A 22,839-nucleotide genomic window follows, 5' to 3' on the forward strand; every position below is an offset into this window, starting at 1 on the left:
ACTATTTATCAAAGAATTTTTTATCTCAAATTCATAGCTTATGCAGTACTATACCTATAGACGTCTTCTTTTCATCTCTTTCAGTATCATATAATGTGTACATGCATTTCATGTGTCATATATTTGTTTTATAACAAAACATGTCAACCATCTTTTTGCAGGACAAAAACAATTACTTGGAATGTGGATCACAAAAAATGGTAAAAATTATTATACAATATATATATGTAACGAGATATATAGAAAAGCTTAGATAGATATAAACATACAATAATACGATAATACAACATATATAACATACAACAGATTTAAATGTCTACAAATCTATTTTTTTTAATCTCGTTATAATTCTGCAAAAGATGTGTTGTAAGGATCAAACATCAAACCATTCACAATCATTTTACAAATAAGAGATAATATGTTTCTCCTTTGTGCAAATGTATGAAAATTTAATGTAGATAATATATAATCTTGTTTATAATGTTTTACATATAATATATGCATATAATATATAAAATATAAACATAAAATCTTTTTAATATAATTTATTTTTAAATACATTAAAATTATATTATTAAATTACATTATCATTATTATGGGCAATATCCCTATAACAATAAACAAATTACATAACAAATTTTTATCATTTATACATGTGCATTTCTCAGGTCATCTCTTCAACATATTTACATATGTCTATCGTATAAAAAAACACATACATCTTTTTATTTATTTACAAAGATATCTAATAAATATTCACACATTATATATAGAATAATTTCACATTTTTATATGTATGAAAAAATGCTTATTTATTTGTAAGTATTCTAAAAATATAGCGTGTATATATATATATATATATATATATTTTATACACTTTAATTAATGATAGTCTGATAAATTTCTTTATTAAGAAAAAATTTTAAGTTTATTAAGAAAATCTGTACTTTGAAAAATGTGTTAGAGATTTCTGGAATATTGTATATATAATGCCAATTTAAACGTATATAAAAGAGTATACATATATACAGGATGGAGTATTATTATATATAATAATTCTTTCTTAACAAAGAAATTTATGAGAATATCATTACATTTGCATATTTTTCAGTTTTATAATTTATTTATATTGAAATAAAGCTTACTTAAAAGTTTTTGTTACAATATTTTTTTCATTTGATATTAAAAAATTAATAACATTTTTTAATTCTTTTATTAATATTTCTAATATTATTTTTTAAACTACAAATATCTATGAAGAAAAATATTACAATTCTGGAGCACATTGTATATATGTGTGTGTATATATATATATATATATATTCATATTAATCTTTTTTTTTATTTTAGGTGTTTATCTTATGATACAGCTACAAATCGGACTCATTACATAACTTCCGAGTCTCCACCATTATCTTTTAGTGCTGATTCCAAAAGTGAGCACAAAAAGAAAATATAATGTTTCTTTAAATTTTTTTATCAGATTAATGTACAATATACAAAGGTAATTATTTTATTGCATATTGTTATAGCTTATGAGTGGGATGAACAATCTGCCCAATATAATCCAAATTTATTGGATGATCCAGAACTTATTGCTGGGAAACATAGAACACTATTAACATTTACATCATATATGGTATATGTTTTAATTAATTATCACTGTTTTAGTCATAATATTTTTATATACTTTAATTAATATATATAACTCAATTTATGTATGTAGGCATCTGTTATCGATTATGTAAGACCTTCCGATTTGAAGAAAGAGTTAAATGATAAATTCAAGGAGAAATTTCCTCATATACAACTCACTCTTAGTAAGCTTCGTAGGTTAGTATATAATTCATATATTATTTATATATATTAATTTTTCCCTTTCTCCCTCTCCTACTATTAATTTCTTATTCCAGTTTAAAACGGGAAATGAGAAAAATAGCTAAATTAGAATATGGCATCGATTTACTCACTGTTGCAATGGCTTATGTATACTTTGAGAAGCTTATTCTTCGAAATATTGTGACAAAGCAAACGCGGAAATTATGCGCTGGTGCTTGTTTACTTCTCGCGGCAAAATTGAATGATGTGAAGGGTGATATTCTTAAATCGCTTATTGAGGTACTTTTATATTTTGTGTTTTATAATGTAATGAAATTTTTTCTTTACATGCAATAATTATCTTTTTTATTATTTACAGAGAATTGAGGGTATATTCCGTTTAAATCGCAAGGACTTAATTACATCTGAGTTTGCTGTGTTGGTAGCTTTAGAATTTGGTCTGCATCTGCCAACATGGGAAATATTTCCTCATTATCAACGATTGATCTATGAGTCCTGACATTCTTTCATTCTTTTTATACAATCCCAAAATGTCTCTATGAAAAAATCTCAACAGTAAAGCACATCCGTAAAAATAATCTTAATAATTTGGAAGCTATATCAACAAGCTTCAAGACATTATTACATTATATACTTGAGATATCTTCTTCGTCCATTTCTTCAATTTAATTCAATTATGTACAACAATGGTTTAATATGAAGGACCTTATCAAAGGAATAACGATTGGAAAAACAATGCTTATGAGATTCTTATTGTAATAGTTTCTGTGAGTTACCAATGTAGTACTTGCTGCATGCTGTGAATATTATTTTATATTTGATATTTAATATTATATATTTGAATATATTTAATTTCCTGTTTAAATATCAGAAAATGATTGATGTTAAAGAGAAATCATATTTAACTACGGCATGATTCAAATATTTGTAATAAGTAGGTATTATATGCGTGTAAGAGAAAGAGAAGTTTATAAAATATTTTAACTCTGAGTTGCCTTTTATGAAAAATATTATGTCAGCGGTTTTGTGTGATATGCAGTCTTTTTTAGATAAGAAAATAAAAATAAATAGATATATAATAATTTTATAAATAAGTTTATTTTGATGATTGTGCGCGTTTTTATATATTTCACTATTTTATCTGTCAAAATATATATATATATATATATATAACCTTTAATCATTTTAATTTTATAATAAGCATACTAGAGCAATGTTTGAAACAAGATACCTAAATAACTTCTTACATTTTGAATTGCTAGAGATAAAGATATGGTCAAAGAAAAATATCATAATTTTTTTTTCTTTCTACAATATCACAAATTTATCTGAAACATTTTCCTCTCTACTCAAATATAGAAAAATTATTTAGGTAACTATTTTTTGTGCATCATCTCGTGTGATTATATTGTTATATAGTTCACAAAACCGCTGCTATTTTGGTTATACAGATTCACTTCTTTAACAAAATAAAAATGTACTTGGTTTAAAAAGAGAAAGAATGTTAACAGAAAAATTGCTATATGTAAGAAAGAATAAACAAACACAAACTTGATGCTTCTTACAAAAGCATGATAATAATAAAATATTGAGTATAGATACCAAATACATATAACAAAATATTAAAATAGTTTAGAGAGTACATTTCTCACAAATGGTATGTGTTAGCATAATAGTCAAAATTTAAAATAGTATGTACTTCATGGCAGTAAATAATGACTAAAAATGTGAATAACATATAATTACTTAATTTTTTGAAATATCTTATTAATTTTACAATAAAAATATTCTCTCACATTTACAATAATAATTATGTTACATAATAATTATAGAGTATGAAAAAAAGTTTCAAAATTCCATATAAATGTTCTTTTAATGAAGTTTGTTATGTATGTAGATATATTAGATAAATCCGTGATACATTGTAAAGTTTTTAATTAAAGTTCCTCATTTTTTGTAGTGTCTATATAAAGTATTGTATTTCTGATATATCTATACAAAGAGTTACTTCAAGTTTGTATAATTTGCATTATAACATATTCATATACTTTCTTTTGATTTATAAATTAGAGATTAAAAATAATCATTAGTATTATAAGTGTTATTAAAATATGATTATGTATTTCACTTCAAAAACTTATTTGTTTTGTATAACATAAATGTAAGTAGTTGTTTTTTTAATTATTGAGTATATAGTTTATTGAAAAGTAATGTGTTTGTGTGTGTGGGGGGGGGGGGGGTACACATATATAATACCAGCTTTTTATTTTTTCAATAAGTTTCAAGTGTTTTTCCCAATTTAATCAATCATTGATAATCCTGATCAAATCGTAAATACTATAAATTCTAAATTTAACGCACTTATCTGCCGAAGTAATTTTTAATATTCAAAATATTTATTTAATTAAATTAAATCAAAATAAGTAATTAATAATTTTAAAATTTTAATTTCATTCAAACCCAGAAATTTTAAATAAAAAATAATTTTAAATAATTAATCCTTTCGTACAAAATTATTCTATAAAATTCATTATAGATAGAAACCGATCTGGCTCACACCGATCTTAACTCAAATCATGTAAAATTTTAATAGTCGAACAGACTAAAATATTAAACTTCTTCATTTAATTTTTACTTTAATTCAACATCGAGGTCGCAAACATTTTTTTCAATAAGATCTTTCAAAAAATATAACGCTGTTATCCTTTTTTTTTTGTAACGGAGGGGAAATGCTTTTACGCATACCCCGCCTCGATGGGGTTCGAGGCGGGGTTATGTGGGACTCACCCCGGCCTAAACAAACGGCCGGGGACTACCCACTAAAACCCCTCCGGGTGGTCTTCTCGGGCGTTTCTGGGGGCCTCTCTGGAAACTGGCATATGCACTACTTCAGAGAGGCCCCCCGCCCACAAGCCTTGCCCCTGGGGGAGCGGTTGAGCTCTCCCCCAGTGCCCACATTAAGACGTGGGCATTGTCGGTCTAACTAGGCGAGGGGGGGACCACCGCCCCTCTCGCCACCCTCCCGGTGTTAGTCCCGGGGGGGGCGTGGTCGGGCCCAGGTACCCCACCTGGGCTCCGACCACCGGGCCCGACCTCGGGAGAGACGCCCGCGACGAGTCAGCGGACGTCCCCCGAGTTCGTCGAGGCTCTGCGCTGGCGCAGGAGGTCTTCGATGGGGCCGGACCCGATCGTGGCCCGGCCACCCCCTCCCGCGTGCGCCCCCCCTGTCTGGGTCGGGTTTCCGGGACCGCCATGGGCCAATGTGGCCCCGGCCCCCGTCGACCCACCCCGGGAGGTCCGTGGAGCGCGGCGATGACGTGCCGCACCCCTCTGACCAGGGGGTGCGGGGGGTCCGCGGGTCCTGCCCGTAGTGGGCCCTCCCCGCGTCCCCCCCCCAGATCCCCCGGCTGTCCCTCCTCGGTCGCGGACTCCCCGGCGTCCGCCGGGGAGCCGCTCCCGCTCTCTTTCGGCCTCCTCCTTCTGCAGCATTATTGCCTCGCAGAAGGAGGAGACCGCCCTCCAGGACTCCCCGCTCTCGAGCATAGCACCGACGATGAGAGAGAGAGAGAGAGAATATATAATTATTTAAATATTATATTAGCCCATTTAACCCCCCAAGGAACCCCATTTAGACTTATACCTTTTATAGTAATTATTGAATCAATTAGTTTAATAATTCGGCCCCTAACCCTAGCTATTCGTCTAACCGCCAATATGATTGCTGGTCATTTATTATTATCTCTTTTAGGGTCTTCTGGGGAAATTATCAACAATAAATTAGTTTTAATAATAATAATAATTTCCCAACTAATACTCCTAATTTTAGAAATATCAGTTTCTATTATTCAAGCTTATGTATTTTCAATCCTATCAACATTATATAGAAGAGAAATTTAATGTATAAATTATACAAATTAACCCAATTTTATTAATATAATATAATATAAATAACTATGACAAAGATCCATCAAAATCATACCTTTCACCTAGTTTCAATTAGTCCATGACCTATTTTACTTTCTTTTAGATTATTTAATAATATAATTTCTTTAATTATATGATTTAATAAGATAAATTATTTAATTTATATCTCAATGCCCTGTACCTTATTATGTATATATCAATGATGACGAGATGTAACTCGAGAATCTACTTTCCAAGGATTACATACTATAATAATTATTAAAATACTACGAGTAGGAATAATTCTTTTTATTATTTCTGAAATCTTCTTTTTTATCTCCTTTTTCTGAGCTTATTTTCACTCCTCTTTATCTCCCTCAATAGAAATTGGACAATTATGACCACCAAAAGGTATTAAACCTTTTAACCCATTCGATATCCCATTAATAAACACAATTATTTTAATTTCTTCAGGAATAACTATTACATGATCTCGTCATTCAATGTTAAATAAAAATTTTACTGAATGTATTAAAAGACTAACTTTAACAATTATTGTAGGAATTTATTTTACCTCAATTCAAATAATTGAATATTATGAATCTCCCTTTTCTATATCAGATTCAATTTACGGATCCACATTCTTCATCGCTACAGGGTTCCATGGATTGCATGTTATTATTGGAACACTATTTTTAATAATTTGTTTATTTCGAACAAATTTACTACATTTCAGTAAAAATCATCATTTTGGATTTGAAGCAGCTGCATGATATTGACATTTTGTTGATGTAATTTGACTATTTCTATATATTTCAATCTACTGATGAAGATACTAATATTATTTTTATATTAAAATTTTTATAATTTTTATAAATTTACATAGTATATAATATTACATTTAATTTCCAATTAAAAAAATTAACTTATAAAATGTTAATATAAATAATTCTATCTATATTACTTATATCTTTGATATTTATAATATTACCTATAATAATTTTATTATTAAATTTTTCAATTTCATTGAAAATAATTATAAATCGAGAAAAAATATCCCCATTTGAATGTGGATTTGACCCAATTTCTAAATCTCGTCTACCATTTAGAATCCAATTTTTTTTAATTAGCTTAATTTTTTTAATTTTTGATATTGAAATTACTTTATTGATCCCATTAATCTATATATTTTTTTATACAAATAAAATTATATTTATATCATCATCTTTATTTCTAATTATTCTTATTATTGGTCTAATTATTGAGTATATAGAAAAATCCTTAGATTGAAAATAATTAATTAAACACACATACATTAGGATTTTAGTTAATTAATAACATTTAAATTGCATTTAAAAATTATATTAAATATTATATAAATCTCACAAAAATAAAATAAAATCTTTTAAAGTAAATTTTACACTTAATTTCGACTTAAATATCGATTATTACATTAATAATCTAAAAGACCTATATAATTTAACTTAAATTAAATGAAACCAAAAAGAGGTTAATTATTGTTAATAATTATAATAAATATATTAAATATTCCTATTAATATAAATACAAAAATAATATGAAATAAATAAAATTGAACTTCTAATTCAATAAAAAATGAAAAACTCATTTTATTTCTTAAACAATATTAATAAGTCAATATCTCAAATTTCATATAATAATAATAATAATAATAATAATAATAATAATAATAATAATAATAATAATAATAATAATTTAAATATTTATTTAATAAGATTAATTTATATAGTTTAAATAAAACATTATATTTTCATTATAAAAATAATATTATTTATTTATTATTTATAAATAAATATTAATTATATTTACAAATAAATTAAATTTATCTTCTTAATATCTTCAATATTACACTTTAAAATAAGCTATATAAATAATTTTAAATATTAATATAATTTAATAATAATACATATAATTTATTTTATTTTATATGATTATAAAAATTATTATTAATAAATACATAACAATTAAAATAAATATAAAAATTTTATAATAACTTATATAAATTAATCTAATTTCTTTAATTAAACTTAAAACCAATTTTTTATTAGAAAATTCCACCCATCTTTTATCTACCCCACAAATATTATTACCAAAATTAAAAAATGGCTTATAAATTAAAAAAAATATATAATTCAAAAATCATATAGATCTAAAAAAAAATCTATATAAATACAAATTTATTAGATTTTTTAAATATACTATATTCCTCAATAAAATTCCTAATAATAATATAAAAATAGTGACTAATTTAATATTAACTTTCAATAATATAAAAAATCTGTCAAAAAAAATATTCAACTTAATATTGATCCACTTACTAATCTTAAAATTAATAAAATAATTATAGAAAAATTTATTAATTTTCTCTCTTTATAATTATAAAACCTGCATATTTTGATATTTTCATTAAAATAAATATAATAAAATAACCGACAAGAATAAGAAATCGTCAAGGAAATAGATAATACTACCATTAACAATAAAAAAATATTAATATTTATTAAATAAATAGATTCTATAATCAAGTCCTTAGAATAAAATCCTGCTATAAATGGGAATCCTCTTAAAGATATTACTGAAACATAAAAACTCAATATAGTAAAAGGAATATATTCATTTATATTACCGCAAAATCGAATATCTTGATTATTATTCATCAAATGAATCATAATCCCAGCACATATAAATAATAATGATTTAAAAATTGCATGAGTTAATAAATGATAAAATGATAAATAATTTAACCCCAAACTCAGAATTATCATTATAAAACCTAACTGTCTTAAAGTTGATAAAGCAATAATCTTTTTTAAATCATTCTCAAAATTTGCTATTATCCCAGACATAAATATAGTAAAAATTGACACATATAATAAAATCTTATCAAACATTCTATTTATAAAAATCTTATTAAACCGAATTAACAAATATACGCCTGCAGTTACTAATGTCGAAGAATGAACTAAAGCAGAGACAGGAGTAGGGGCAGCTATAGCCAAAGGTAACCAAACTGAAAAGGGAATTTGAGCACTCTTAGTAATCAATGCCAAAAAAATCATCATCAAAATAAATTTATTAGATTTACTCATAAAATAAACATTCCATCTCCCATAAATATATATTAAACTAATAGCTATTAATAGGCCAATATCGCCAATTCGATTACATAAAACTGTAACTATCCCTAAATTATAAGACCTATAATTTTGATAAAAATTTACTAAACAATATGAAATAAGCCCTAAACCGTCCCACCCAAATAAAATTCTAATCAAATTCGGTCTAATAATTATTATAACTATTGATAAAATAAATAAAATTAATAATTTAATAAACCGATCAACATAAATCTCTTCTTTTATATAAATTATTCTATACAATATAATTATTGAAGAAATCAATATTACTACCCTAATAAACAAACAAGATAATTAATCAAATATTATATAAAATTCTATATTAATTGAATTAAAATTAAGTAATATTCATATTTTATCATAATACCCAAATCCATAAAATAAAAATAAAATCCTAAATAAAATAACAAAATAAATATTTTAAATATAAAAAATGCATAAATTATTAAATTATTAATTATTTAAGATAAAAAAAATTTCTTTAATTCCACAAATTAATATTTTATATATTTATAAACTACTTAAATAAATTAATATATTAAATTTAAATTAAAAATCAATAAAATTAATGGTCTAATATAAATTAATAAAATTAAATAATCTTTTAAATAAATTCCTATAAATTTATTTTCAGAATAAATATATCCATGCTGAATATAAGAATATAAATATAATGAATAAGAACTTCTAAAAAAACAAATAATTATCAAATAAACTATTATACATAAATCTCAACCAACTAAAACTCTAATTATACAAATCTCTCTAATAAAATTTAATGAAAATGGAAAAGAAAAATTTGCAGAACATAAAAAAAATCACAAAACCCCTAATGAAGGCAAAATATTTAATATTCCTTTATTAAAAAATATTAATCGCCTATGAGACCGTTCATAGTATAAATTTACTATAAAAAATAATCCTGATGAACATAAACCATGAGAAATTATTAAAATATATGAACTAATAAGCCCTATTTTTATTAAAGTTAACATCGAACATATTAAAATATTTATATGAACTACTGACGAATAGGCAACAAGACTTTTTATATCAATTTGAATTAAACAAATTAATCTTACTAATAATCCACCAACTCCCCCTACCCTAAGAGTTATCGGATAACGTCGTCACAGAAAGCGAACTTCCGTTTAACAATTTTGACGAAAACCTCCCGCGTAATACGACTGACCTCACGGACGACACTCAACGCGAGACTAGACGTACGCACAACCGTATATTAGTAGAATTCCAAGTAGAGTATCCCTACGGCGCGAATTTTCATTAACTTCCTACGAGAGCGATCTATTCGATCCGGAAGAAATTTATCGCCAACAAAAAAATAATATGGCCGAATCGCGAAATTTACACGAATGCACTCCCGCAAACCCGCTACGAAGCGCGGTAGACGAGGAAATCAAAAACGTGCGACAATCCATTCGCCAGATGGACCGCGAGATAGCGGAGGCAACTCGCACGCTGCTTCCCAAATCAAACTATGAAGAAGGAAGAGGCAACGCGCACCTTCTCGAAACATTAAATGAAATACGGAAGTAAGATCATTAAACAGGCGAGTAACGCGAGTAAAAGACGCTATCATGGAGTTACCACGTCACGGATATATTCGCTCAGAAGACGGTAACGACGCGTTTAATGGAACATACGGACGAACCGCACGCGACATCAGAAGTCGACGAAGCGCCGCTCCGAATTACTTACCGTTAAAAGAAGCAAGAGTAATGATTCCCGAATTTGACGCAACATCACGACATAAGTTATTAGAATTTTTAAATGCATGCACGTACGCAGTTCAAGATATAAATCCCGCGGATGAAGAATTATTAATCCGAGCAATATTATTTACAAAACTGAAAGGAAAATGCAGGATTTCGAGACACGAAATTGTAAGATACTGGCAGTCTCATAGTCAGAGAAATTACTAGTATCGCTCGCGCATGCGCTTTATCGATAAATACAAGCGCTATATTCAAATGATGATAGCAACGCGTTTCCTTAGATACATAAACTATTTATTTTAACAAAAGAGAATTGTCATAGCAACAAGAGTGTTTTGGTGAGATCGGAGGGATGCCTGCGGGTCTTTGACTAAAAAACCGTGAATCAGATTGGACGTGTCTCGTTGTTCTCGTGTGATATGCTTAATTGATGCTTTCGATAAGTGCTTAAATTATTGCTTTATTCGTTTTTTACGTTCACTACAATATTTATATATACAATTTAATTCATAGTTCAACTGTTAAACTATTAACCTTTGAAAAAGCCATTCTCCTGACAGACTACAAATTGACTCGCTGTCTTACAGCAAATTTTTCAGAAGCGGGATGGTGCGCGCTTTCCCTTGATCTTTTGATCGATTATTAAGCCGTACTAAAACAATGAAAATCGATACATGAATAATATTAGTGAACTGTACAAGTATTTGCATTATCTTCAGTGAATGTGCTCAGTGATTCACAATAAAGAACGGCAGAGTCATTAAACTCTATCGTAACGCTTGTGATTCCATTCAATAAATTACGTGTTGAATTCACGTTCAATTGTTTTCAAGTCTTCTTGGATCTTGCATGAAAAACACGTTGTTTATTCCGTTGCCATGGATCGTCTTTCGTTGGAGAAGTTATCTTTTAAGGAACTCCAGGCAATAGCAAGGAAATATGGTCTCAAGCCTTCCCCTTCTCGTGATGGATGCATTGATCTACTGATGTCTTATTTTGAGAAGAACAATTATGTGGATGAAACATCAAACTCTCCCATAGCATCGGACCGACGGAAGACTGTCTATTTTGAATCAATTGATGATCCTTCTCATCCTGCTTCACTCGTCGGGGAAGAAGCTTCTTCAGCTTTACCAGCTTTTCAAAATCCTGAAGAAGCTCTAACAGCACATACAGTTTCCCATTCTCCCTCAATGAGTAATACTACAGGAGCGATGCCGGAAGAATTTCTTCCAAAGATTGGTGCTCTTCTTGCGCAAAATCAACAGCAAATGATGCAACAAATGATGAAATTTTTATCATCCTATGCCTCGTTTTCGGGTACTTCAAACCATTTTAATGTTCCGTCGACATCAACTAATGCGAGTGCATCAAACTATTTTACTGGTTCATCGACTTCAATTAAGATTTCTGTAAATACAATCAATCTTTTAGCTTCACAATTACCTGAATTTAGTGGTAAAGATGATGATGATGTAGAAATTTGGATTCAGAAGGTTGAACGAGTGTCTCGCATTCATGGTGCATCTCACGATATTATGTTGTTAGCTGGTTCTAGTAAATTGGTAAAATCAGCTCGAAAATGGTTTGAGCTTGGCACAGGAACAATTAACGACACTTGGCCAAGTTTCAAGGAAGCTCTACTGAAACATTTTAAAAGAAAGATTCCTTATGAAATTATAATGAAAAAAGTCGAATCACGAAAATGGAATTTTTCTAATGAATCTTTTTAAGATTATGCATTGGAAAAACTCTCTTTAATGCAAAGACTAAGATTACCTGATGATGATGCAATTCACTTTTTATGGAATTACTAATGATTCTATTCGTAGTGCTGCCTCTGTTATTCGTGCTGATTCCTTGAATGCCTTCATCAATGAGATGCATAGGGTCTCCCTCTCTTTTGGAAATGTGAAGAAAGAGTACCCATCTCACTTTAAATCACACAAAGGACGAGACAATGCTACATCATCTCCGAAAGCTGATTCTTTGTCATCTTTTCAAAAGGATTTTAAGGAAAACAATTATTGTGTATATTGCCGTACGCGTGGTCACATTAAAGACAACTGCTTCAGATTGAAGAGAAAAGAACAACTTCAATCTACAGCTTCAAAGATATCAACACCAGTAGCTGCCATTGATCCTGCAACACCGACAGAAACTATTACGAGTCCAGAGAGGTCATTTCAGATAGCTGCTATCAACGATATAATTACCAGACGACTGGATACCGAAGATTCTACTCTTAAGGTCGTTTCATTAAATAATATTCCGTGCACTTTGAAAGCTCTATTAGACACAGGTAGTCCTGTTTCTTTCATATCACCAATTGTGTACAGAAAATATTTTAATGACTTGAATATTGTTCTTAAAAAGCCATTGATTTCTTATCAATCTGTTTCTGGAAATTTAATTCCTATTCTTGGATCAATTGATACTCAAATTTGTTTAGAATCTCTTCCGAATTTTACTGGCAAGGTTAATTTTCTTGTGTTCCAAGATGATTCTTTCTTTGTAGATATTATAATAGGACGAGATTTTATAACTGAAAATAATATAACTTTATATTTTCATCCGTCAAATAAAAAAGCAGATGATAGATTAAAGTTATTTAATGAAGTGGCATCTGCTGAAATATTAGAAGATCTTTTAATAAATGAAAATTCCGTTTATTCTGATATTAAAACAGATTTTGGAAATGAGATTGATCAGAAAGTAATAGCAATTATTAATGAAGTAGAGAATATGGAAGTTGAATTAGCAGATAATGATCATCATGTGAAAGTAGCGTTAAAAGATAATTCAATCTATGCTTATGCACCGCGACGTTTTGCATGGGCAGAACGAATTCAAATCCGGGAAATAACTGACGATTTGCTAACACGTGGAATTATTAAACCCAGTGTTTCTCCGTACTGTGCTCGCGTAGTACCAGTTCGTAAGAAAAATGGAATAATGCGTCTTTGCGTTGATTTACGCCCGTTAAACGATCGGGTTGTTAAACAAAAATACCCTTTCCCTTTAATCGAGGATTGTCTAGCACGGTTAACGAATAAGAAGATTTTTACACTTTTAGATCTTAAGGATGGATTTCACAATATTAAGATTCATCCTGACCATACAAAGTACTTTTCTTTTGCAACTCCTGATGGTCAGTTTGAGTACAATCGCTTACCATTTGGTTTTTGTGAATCTCCTGCTGAATTTCAACGGAGGATTATACAGATTTTACAGTCATTAATTCGAGAGGATAAAGTTATTGTCTATATTGATGATATTCTAATTCCATCCTCTTCAATTGAAGATAATCTTGAAACTTTATATAAAATTCTCATTTTGTTCAAACAAAATTCACTTGAATTAAATTTTAAAAAAAGTTTGTTTTTACGAAAGACCATAGAATATTTAGGATATATTGTATCGGCTTCCGGTATAACATTGAGTTCACGACATACAAATGCCATTAAAAACTTTCCATATCCTAAAAAAACAGTTGAGTTACAATGTTTCCTTGGTCTAACAAATTATTTTCGCAAGTTCATTGAAAATTACGCTTATATTGCAAAACCTTTACATAATCTATTACGAAAGTCAAATGATTTTATTTTTAATGACAAATGTCGACAAGCATTTGATAATTTAAAGTTAGCATTAACCTCATATCCTGTTCTTCGTATTTATGATCCAAACGCAGAAACGCAACTTCACACCGATGCAAGTTCGATAGCTTTAGCTGCTATTTTATTACAAAAACAGGATGCAAACAAATGGGCTCCAATTGCATATTATAGTCAGACGACTAATGATGCTGAGTCTCGTTATCACAGTTTTGAATTAGAGATGTTAGCCGTGGTAAAAGCAATTGAAAGATTTCATATTTATTTATATGGTTTACATTTCACTATAATTACCGACTGTCACGCATTAGTATATGCAGTCACTAAGGCACATTTAAATCCACGAATATCACGTTGGACTTTAAAATTGCAATCTTACACATTTTCAGTGATACATCGACCGGGAATTAAAATGTCTCATGTTGATGCATTAAGTCGTGTTGTTGCCCTGATTGACGCATTGCCTCTTGAAATGGAAATAGAATTTCGCCAACTGAAAGACCTTTTAATTAAAAGCATTGCTTTAGAATTAGAAGAAAACGATCATGATAAATTTATAATGATGAATGGATTAGTTTTTAGAAAAGGGCCAGACAAACTTCGATTTTATGTTTCAGAATCAATGGTTTCAAATGTGATACGTATTTATCACGATGAAATGGCGCATTGTGGTATGGAGAAAACCTTACAAGGAATTTCATGTAACTATTGGTTTCCTTCATTACGTAAGCGTGTACGATCTCATATTGACAATTGTATAATATGTTTATTGGCAAATTTAGCATCAAACTCATGTGAAGGTGAAATGCAAATAACGGAAAATCCTGCATTCCCCTTCCAAATTATTCATATGGATCATTTTGGTCCTATTGTTGAATCCGAACATGGATTTAAACATATTTTTATCGTGGTAGAGGCATTTACAAGATTTACTTGGTTGTATCCTGCAAAAACTACAAATACTAAAGAAATTATAAAACATTTAATATCCTTATTTCAAATATTTGGGAATCCACAGATAATAGTATCTGATAGAGGATCTGCATTTACTTCACAAGAGTTCGAGAATTTTTTAAAGAAAAATAATATTAACCATAGATTAGTTGCTGTAGCTGCTTCGTGGGCAAATGGAATGGTTGAAAGGGTGAATAGATTTTTAAAATCATCCTTACAAAAGTTAATTGATGATTCTCAAGATTGGCATAATTGTCTTGGAATAGTTCAGTATGTTATTAATAATACATTCCATTCCTCTTTGAAAGCATCTCCGTCTAAGTTGCTCCTTGGATATGAGCAAAGAAATCATGCAGATTCCAGTTTAGTTAATTGTTTAAAGAGAATATCTAAAACAGATTTAAATTTTGATAATGTTAGACAAATAAGTCGTTCAATAGCATTGGAAGCTGTAGATAAAATTAAAAATTATAATAAAATATATTTTGATAAACATCATTCAAAACCAACTCGATACAAAATAGGTGATTATGTTCTTATTAGAGATACACTATTGAAATCTGGAGAAAAAAGAAAATTTAAACCAAAATACAAAGGCCCATATCTCATAGCAAAGGTCTTAAATAAAAATAGATATGTAGTAACTGACATACCCGGATTCAACTTTTCATCCAGACCTTACAACTCAATTCTATCTTCGGATAGAATTAAATCCTATATTAAACCTGTTGTAAAAACTTGAATTTGTATATTTATATTCAACAGTTAATTCCGAACTACTTTTATTGTAATGAATCAAATCATTCGAGACGAATGTTGTTTCAGGCTGGCCGAGCTGTAAGATACTGGCAGTCTCATAGTCAGAGAAATTACTAGTGGCGCTCGCGCATGCGCTTTATCGATAAATACAAGCGCTATATTCAAATGATGATAGCAACGCGTTTCCTTAGATACATAAACTATTTATTTTAACAAAAGAGAATTGTCATAGCAACAAGAGTGTTTTGGTGAGATCGGAGGGATGCCTGCGGGTCTTTGACTAAAAAACCGTGAATCAGATTGGACGTGCCTCGTTGTTCTCGTGTGATATGCTTAATTGATTAATCACATTTATATTCTGAGTCCGTTATTAATTCTGTGTTCGAGTTTATGAGTTGACCAATAAAAACGTGTTTCGATAAGTGCTTAAATTATTGCTTTATTCGTTTTTTACGTTCATTACAATATTTATATATACAGTTTAATAATTCATGGTTCAACTGTTAAACTATTAACCTTTGAAAAAGCCATTCTCCTGACAGACTACAAATTGACTCGCTGTTTTACAAAATATTCAGATTTTCGACGAACTAAAATAACAACTCGAAACTTGTTACCAGTCAAAACAAAACACGACACACTTACAGATCGAGTTCAATTCGCTAAAACAAAAGCCGAATGAAACTGCGCATGCTTTCGGACAACGCGTTGATTTACTAGCGATGAAATTATATGACTCGATGATCGAAGGAAAGAAGCATTCTGCAACTTCAAAACGCACGATTCAACAAACAATCCAAGAGCAGGCGTTAATAAATTTCCAAATCAGATTACACGACGAATTACAAGTACACGTACGCGCGCAGCGATACACAACGCTCCAAAAAGCGATAACGGGCGCGGTCGCCGAAGAAAAACTCAGACCGGGAACGGCGACAACAAGTAGTTTTGTTAATAAAAATAAAATTGAACCAATTTACTCGCGAAATAATCGAGGTTCGAACTCGCAATGCTTTAAATGCGGAAAAAATGAACATTACGGACGCGATTGTCGAAGTAGCCGATACGCGCTCCCGAAACCGGAAAAATCCTCGCGGATAAACGCGATAAATAAATACGGCGCACATTGCAAAAGAACAAGACACGGCCGCGATGAATGCTGGAGCCTGAACGGAAAACCGAAAAGTAGTACAAATAAATTCAAAATCGGAAATCAGCAAAAAACGCGCGACGAAAATATACGCGATCGAAAGAAACTGCGACAACAAAAAAGAAACGCCGATAGCGCAAGTAGCAGCAGCGAAGAGCAGGAAGAAGCGAGAAAGAAACAACCGCGACCTGCATCTGAGTATCGCGTTACGCATATTAAAGATATGCCACGTGCACAGAAAAAGACGGACTTATTGCTAATAACATTACCAATGCGACAAGCAAATGACGGAATAATACAGATGTTGTACGACTCAGGGTCGACCATCTCATTAATAAAATTGAAACACTTAAAAGACGACCATTGATACACGAAGGTAAAATCGCGCTCACTGGCATAACCGGGCATAAATTACACACCATAGGAAAAATGTACGCCACGATTAAAATAAAAAACCATAAAGTAAAACATGCATTTTACGTTATATGAGACGACATTCCGATCGGATATGAAGGAATACTAGGCATTGACTTCCTTCGACAACACTCGGTGTCCTGCGATTATGATAAAAATCAATTAAAAATAGGAGACGCCCTAATAAAATTCCATTCGCTGAACAAAACGATTCTAAAACCGCGGAGCGAAACCATCATAAAAGCGACAACGAATCAAAATTGAATAGGAATAGTACGAGTAGAGGAAACAGCTCCAGGAATCTATTGTACCTTGGAAACTGCTTAGTAGAATCTAAAGATTACACGTGTCCCGTTAGTATTATAAATACAACTGATACGGAAGTCGAGATACAGACGCCGAACGTTACCCTCGAAGACAGAACGCGAGATCGAATCTAAAATATATACGGTAAAAAAAATCTTAAGCATACTAATTCGAGACACGGGCAAATCTGACAACTACTACGCACGCAACACTTAAATACGGAAGAAAAACAAGCACTCCTACGGATATGCAAAGAATATTACGATACATTTCAGTTGGACGGAGAACCACTGACGTGCACCGCGACGGTAGAGCACGAGATAAATAAATAAGTGCAAGAAATGCTAAAAAACGGCATAATCCGAACAAGCGCGAGTCAATGGAAGGCACCCTTACTGGTGGTACCAAAAAAGGCCGACTCATCCGGAAAACCTAAGCTCCGAGTAGTAGTAGACTTTCGGAAGCTAAACGACTTAACAATAGGCGACTCATTTCCACTGCCCAATATCACCGATATACTGGACCAGCTAGGAAACGCTAAATATTTCACCACACTAGACTTAGCATCAGGATATCATTAGATACCGATGGCTGAGCAAGATAAACAAAAACCAGCTTTTTCAACGCCATACGGACACTATGAATTTAATAGAATGCCGTTTGGATTGAAAAATGCGCCAGCAACATTCCAGAGACTGATGAATTCAATTCTAATCGGAATGCAAGGACTTATACGTCTAGTTTATTTAGATGACATCGTCATATACGGATCGAGCCTAGAGGACCGCAATAAAAGACTCAAGGAAGTACTACAGAGACTCCGAGAAAATAATCTAAAATTGCAACCAGATAAATGCGAGTTTTTGCGCAAAGAAGTAATTTATCTAGGTCACATTATTTTGGAGAATGGAATACCTCCGGACCCGTCAAAGTTAACGGCAATAAAAGAATTTCCGACGCCGAAGAAAGTAAAAGATATACAATCGTTCATAGGACTAGCCGGATACGACAGAAAATTCATAGAAGATTTTTCAAAAATAGCTAAGCCACTGACGAATTTACCAAAGAAAACGGAAAAATTCGAGTGGACAATGGAACAGCAAAATGTTTTCGAAATATTAAAAGAAAAATTAATGACTGCGCCAGTGTTAACGTATCCAGATTTTAATCAAAAACTCATTGTGACCACCGACGCTTCCGACTACGCAATCGGAGCAGTATTGTCACAAGGAAAAGTAGGTAATAACCGACCAATTGCTTATGCCAGCAGAGTTTTATCGCGAGCGGAGCAGAATTACAATACACCAGAGAAAGAATTACTGGCAATTGTATGGGCTGTAAAACATTTTAGGTCATACATATACGGTACGAAATTAAAAATCGTAACCCATCACAAACCATTAATCTGGTTATTTAATGTGAATGATCCCGAATCAAGATTAATCCGATGGAGATTAAAACTCGTAGAATATGATTATGAAATCATTCATAAGGCCGGACGAGCGAACGCGAACGCCGATGCACTGAGCCGCAATGTAACAAGAGAAGCGCATGAAACAGAAGAGGAAGAACGAGAAATCCTCGCAATAGAAGAAGAAACAAATTCCGACGAAGAAAAAATATACACGGAGGAAGACAAGAAACAGATATTATATGAATATCATGATGCACCCACAGGAGGACATCAAGGAGTTGAACGAACAGTAAAAAGAATCCGCCTAAACTATAATTGGCCAGGAATAACGAAAGATGTAGAAAAATACATTGCAAAATGCGAATTATGCCAGAAAAATAAATTATCGCGAAAAAATAAAGTGCCATTAATAATCATGGATACGCCTACTAAACCATTCGAAAAATGCGCATTAGTTATTGTAGGACCGCTAACAATCACAACAAATGGAAATAAATCTTTTAACGTTCCAAGACAATTTAACGAAATTCAGCAAAGCAATACCGATTGTAAACCAAGAAGCGAATACGGTCAGTAAAGAATTCGTTACTAAAATTGTATTTAAATAGGGAATACCAGAAAAAATTTTAACGGATCAAGGCACAAATTTCCTTAGTGAAATATTTAAAAATACATGTAAATTACTAAAAATAAACAAAATACAGACAACTGCCTATCATCCGGAAAGTAATAGCGCGTTAGAACGATCACATTAAACATTAGCGGAATATTTAAGACACTACATAAATGAAGACCAGACAGACTGGGACGAATGGACACCGTTCGTAATGTTTACATATAATACGACGCCGCACACAGCTACGGGGTATACCCTTCGAATTAGTGTACGGGCACCAAGCGGATCCACCTTCGTCACTGACGAGACCGCCTAAACCGACATATAATTACGACGATTACGCACAAGAATTGAAAAAAAGATTAAGGACAACGAGTCAGCTCGCAAAAGAGCATATTAAGAAGAAAAAATTAAAGCCAAAAAACAGTACGACAAAAGTACTAGAAAAATAAAATTTAAAGTCGGCGACAAGGTATTAGTATACGACGAGACACTCCGACGTGGGCGATCTAAGAAACTTGAATCCCTATGGATCGGACCGTACGTAATAATCGAGAAAAATTCAGACGTGAATTATACAATCAAGAAAGGAAGAAAAGCGGTGCGCATGCATATAAATAAATTAAAAAGCAATTTATAGAAAATTAAAATAAAAAATTTATCTACTCGTTGTTGGAACGACCGATTAACCGTATTAATCCAAACGCGCCGTACGTAATACAAATGTACTTGCAACAACAAAGCCAAAACAAGGCTTGCAAAAGTAAGGTAGTAATGTAATTGCGACAGAAACGATATGGATACCGTTGCGATAGCCACTTACTTGGCTATACTCAACTGTACGCGAACAATTAATAATAATTTAATGCGAAAATTTTAACAGAATTAAAAAATATATTAAAGAATATAAACAACGATTTGCAAAACACTAACGACAAATTCTTTATGCAAAAACAATTCATATATCCTATGGCGACAAGCGGAATAACCACAGTAATTATAATAATATTAATAATTTATATAATTATAAAAAATAAAAAGAAATATATGAAACAACCGTCAGTCAGGAGTATACGAAGAAGACGAACCACGTATATCATACGGATTACCAAGACCCCAAAACGTAGTTTAAGCACACGATTTTAGAATAAGAAACGATTATATTCATATTATATACGGGGAAAATATTGTACATTAGAATAAGAAGAAATTTTGTTTTACGAAAAACGTCACTTCTATACCTCCGTTTTTCTTTTTCTTATGGGGGAGGGATGTTATAGCCCGAACAGGCTATACACGAATTATTAAATATATTATTCTAAATACATATTATTTTATATGATTGCTCAATGTGTAACGCGAATACAGATCACGTTACGAGCGTTGACCGAACAAAGCGTTGACAATGCGAGCCACACGCGAAGCCCGAGCGACCGTGCAATCATTTCATTGCGAAATCAGGGCAAGCGGAAGAAGGACATTGCGAAAATGCAACGTAGAAATCCTACTTAAAAGCGAAATAAAAAAGGATAAAGAAATTGCGAAAGTGTAAGCAAAGAAGTCCTACTTAGAACTTTTTAGCTTGCATCCGGATATTGCCAAAATCAAGCGACACGACACACAGCCTTGTCGCTAAACGACCACCTCCCGGGAAGCCAAGGGGAGTTAATAAAAAGGCCCACCGTTAACGAACGGCGAGCAGTCTTTACCATTAATATTACGCGGACAGTCTTGATCATTAATTAATATTACGTGGGTAGTCACAATAACTGCCAAACGGGCAGTCTTTACCATTAATATTACGCGGGCAGTTTAGATCAATAATTTACATAACGCGTGCAATCTTTGTTCCTTTACGCGAGTAATACCGCTAACCGCCGCGAGTGTCAAAGCGAGTGTCAATAATTATTATAATATTGAATAGCCACGCAGTCGGCAGAAATATACACGAAGAAGCGAGAGGCGAGTCTCGAGACCGAAACTCGACTCTAGACACGCGCCCGTTAAGATATCCGCTATCGCAATACGCGACGCGAGTTAATGTGCGGGAATTGTATAATTAAGCCAATTTACGAATAAAGCAGATATATACAGGGTATCCCATTTTAAAGGACCCCCTCAAATATCTCAGAAACACTGCGTTAAATCGAAAAATGTTTCAAACAAAAGTTGTGTGGCTTCAAGGGGGCCATAAGATGGTGACAATGATTTGACCTTGGAAAATCATTTGAAGGTCATGTGAAGGTTAACTTTAAAATCTTAAATGGAAATCCCCATTTTTTATTTAGTATTCTTGTAGCTGACATCGAGAGCTTTCCAAAACACTATAACAAAGTATTTTTTTATTGAGTACTTTTTAAGTTATTTTATATTTTAATCTGACACATTTTGATATAAAAAATAAAACATTTCGTAAAATATTCAGTTTTCGATAATTTTACGGTAATACTTCTATGTACAGAATAATAAGACAAATTAATTAGTGCCAAAAAAAACAAATAATTGTTTAAAAAAATACATTGTAAATAATTTTCTTAAAAACAATTTTTTTTTTATACTAATTGATTTGTCTCATTATTCTGTACATAGAAGTATTACGGTAAGATTATCAAAAACTAAATATTTTACGAGATATTTAATTTTTTATATCAAAATATGTCAGATTAAAATATAAAATAACTCAAAAAGTACTTAATAAAAAAATACTTTATTATAGTGTTTTGGAAAGCTCTCGATATCAGCTACAAGAATACTAAATAAAAAATGGGGGTTTCCATTTAAGATTTTAAAGTTGACCTTTAAATGATTTTCCAAGGTCAAATCATTGTCACTATCTTATGGCCCCCTTGAAGCCACACAACTCTTGTTTGAAACATTTTTCGATTTAACGCAGTGTTTCTGAAATATTTGAGTGGGTCTTTTAAAATGGGACACCCTGTATATTTATTTCAATTA

At 31.2% G+C, this 22,839-nt stretch overlaps 1 protein-coding gene and 1 pseudogene across 1 annotated transcript; one reads left to right on the forward strand and one right to left on the reverse strand.

Annotated features, from left to right (window-relative positions):
* The first annotated feature begins 148 nt into the window (after positions 1–148).
* Positions 149–4,169, forward strand: LOC138941738 (CDK5 and ABL1 enzyme substrate 1-like). The gene is made up of 6 exons (XM_070311620.1): positions 149–200; positions 1,351–1,436; positions 1,533–1,639; positions 1,727–1,833; positions 1,914–2,118; positions 2,198–4,169. Exons 3-6 carry the CDS (start codon positions 1,637–1,639, stop codon positions 2,336–2,338), a joined length of 456 nt encoding a protein of 151 aa, XP_070167721.1. The 5' UTR covers positions 149–200; positions 1,351–1,436; positions 1,533–1,636; the 3' UTR covers positions 2,339–4,169.
* A 3,873-nt stretch (positions 4,170–8,042) lies between these two features.
* Positions 8,043–12,541, reverse strand: LOC138941634 (NADH-ubiquinone oxidoreductase chain 5-like; annotated as a pseudogene).
* Positions 12,542–22,839: the final 10,298 nt, after the last annotated feature.

This window comes from Polyergus mexicanus, unplaced genomic scaffold, assembly GCF_030449975.1.
Source record: "Polyergus mexicanus isolate NDT 795.1 unplaced genomic scaffold, iyPolMexi1.0 SCAF_20, whole genome shotgun sequence".
NCBI classification, from domain to species: domain Eukaryota; kingdom Metazoa; phylum Arthropoda; class Insecta; order Hymenoptera; family Formicidae; genus Polyergus; species Polyergus mexicanus.

Coding starts and splice junctions, on each gene's coding strand:
- LOC138941738 (XM_070311620.1), top strand. Junction 1,834..1,913: donor ACTCTTAGTAAGCTTCGTAG/GTTAGTATATAA, acceptor TTCTTATTCCAG/TTTAAAACGGGAAATGAGAA. Junction 2,119..2,197: donor TTCTTAAATCGCTTATTGAG/GTACTTTTATAT, acceptor TATTATTTACAG/AGAATTGAGGGTATATTCCG.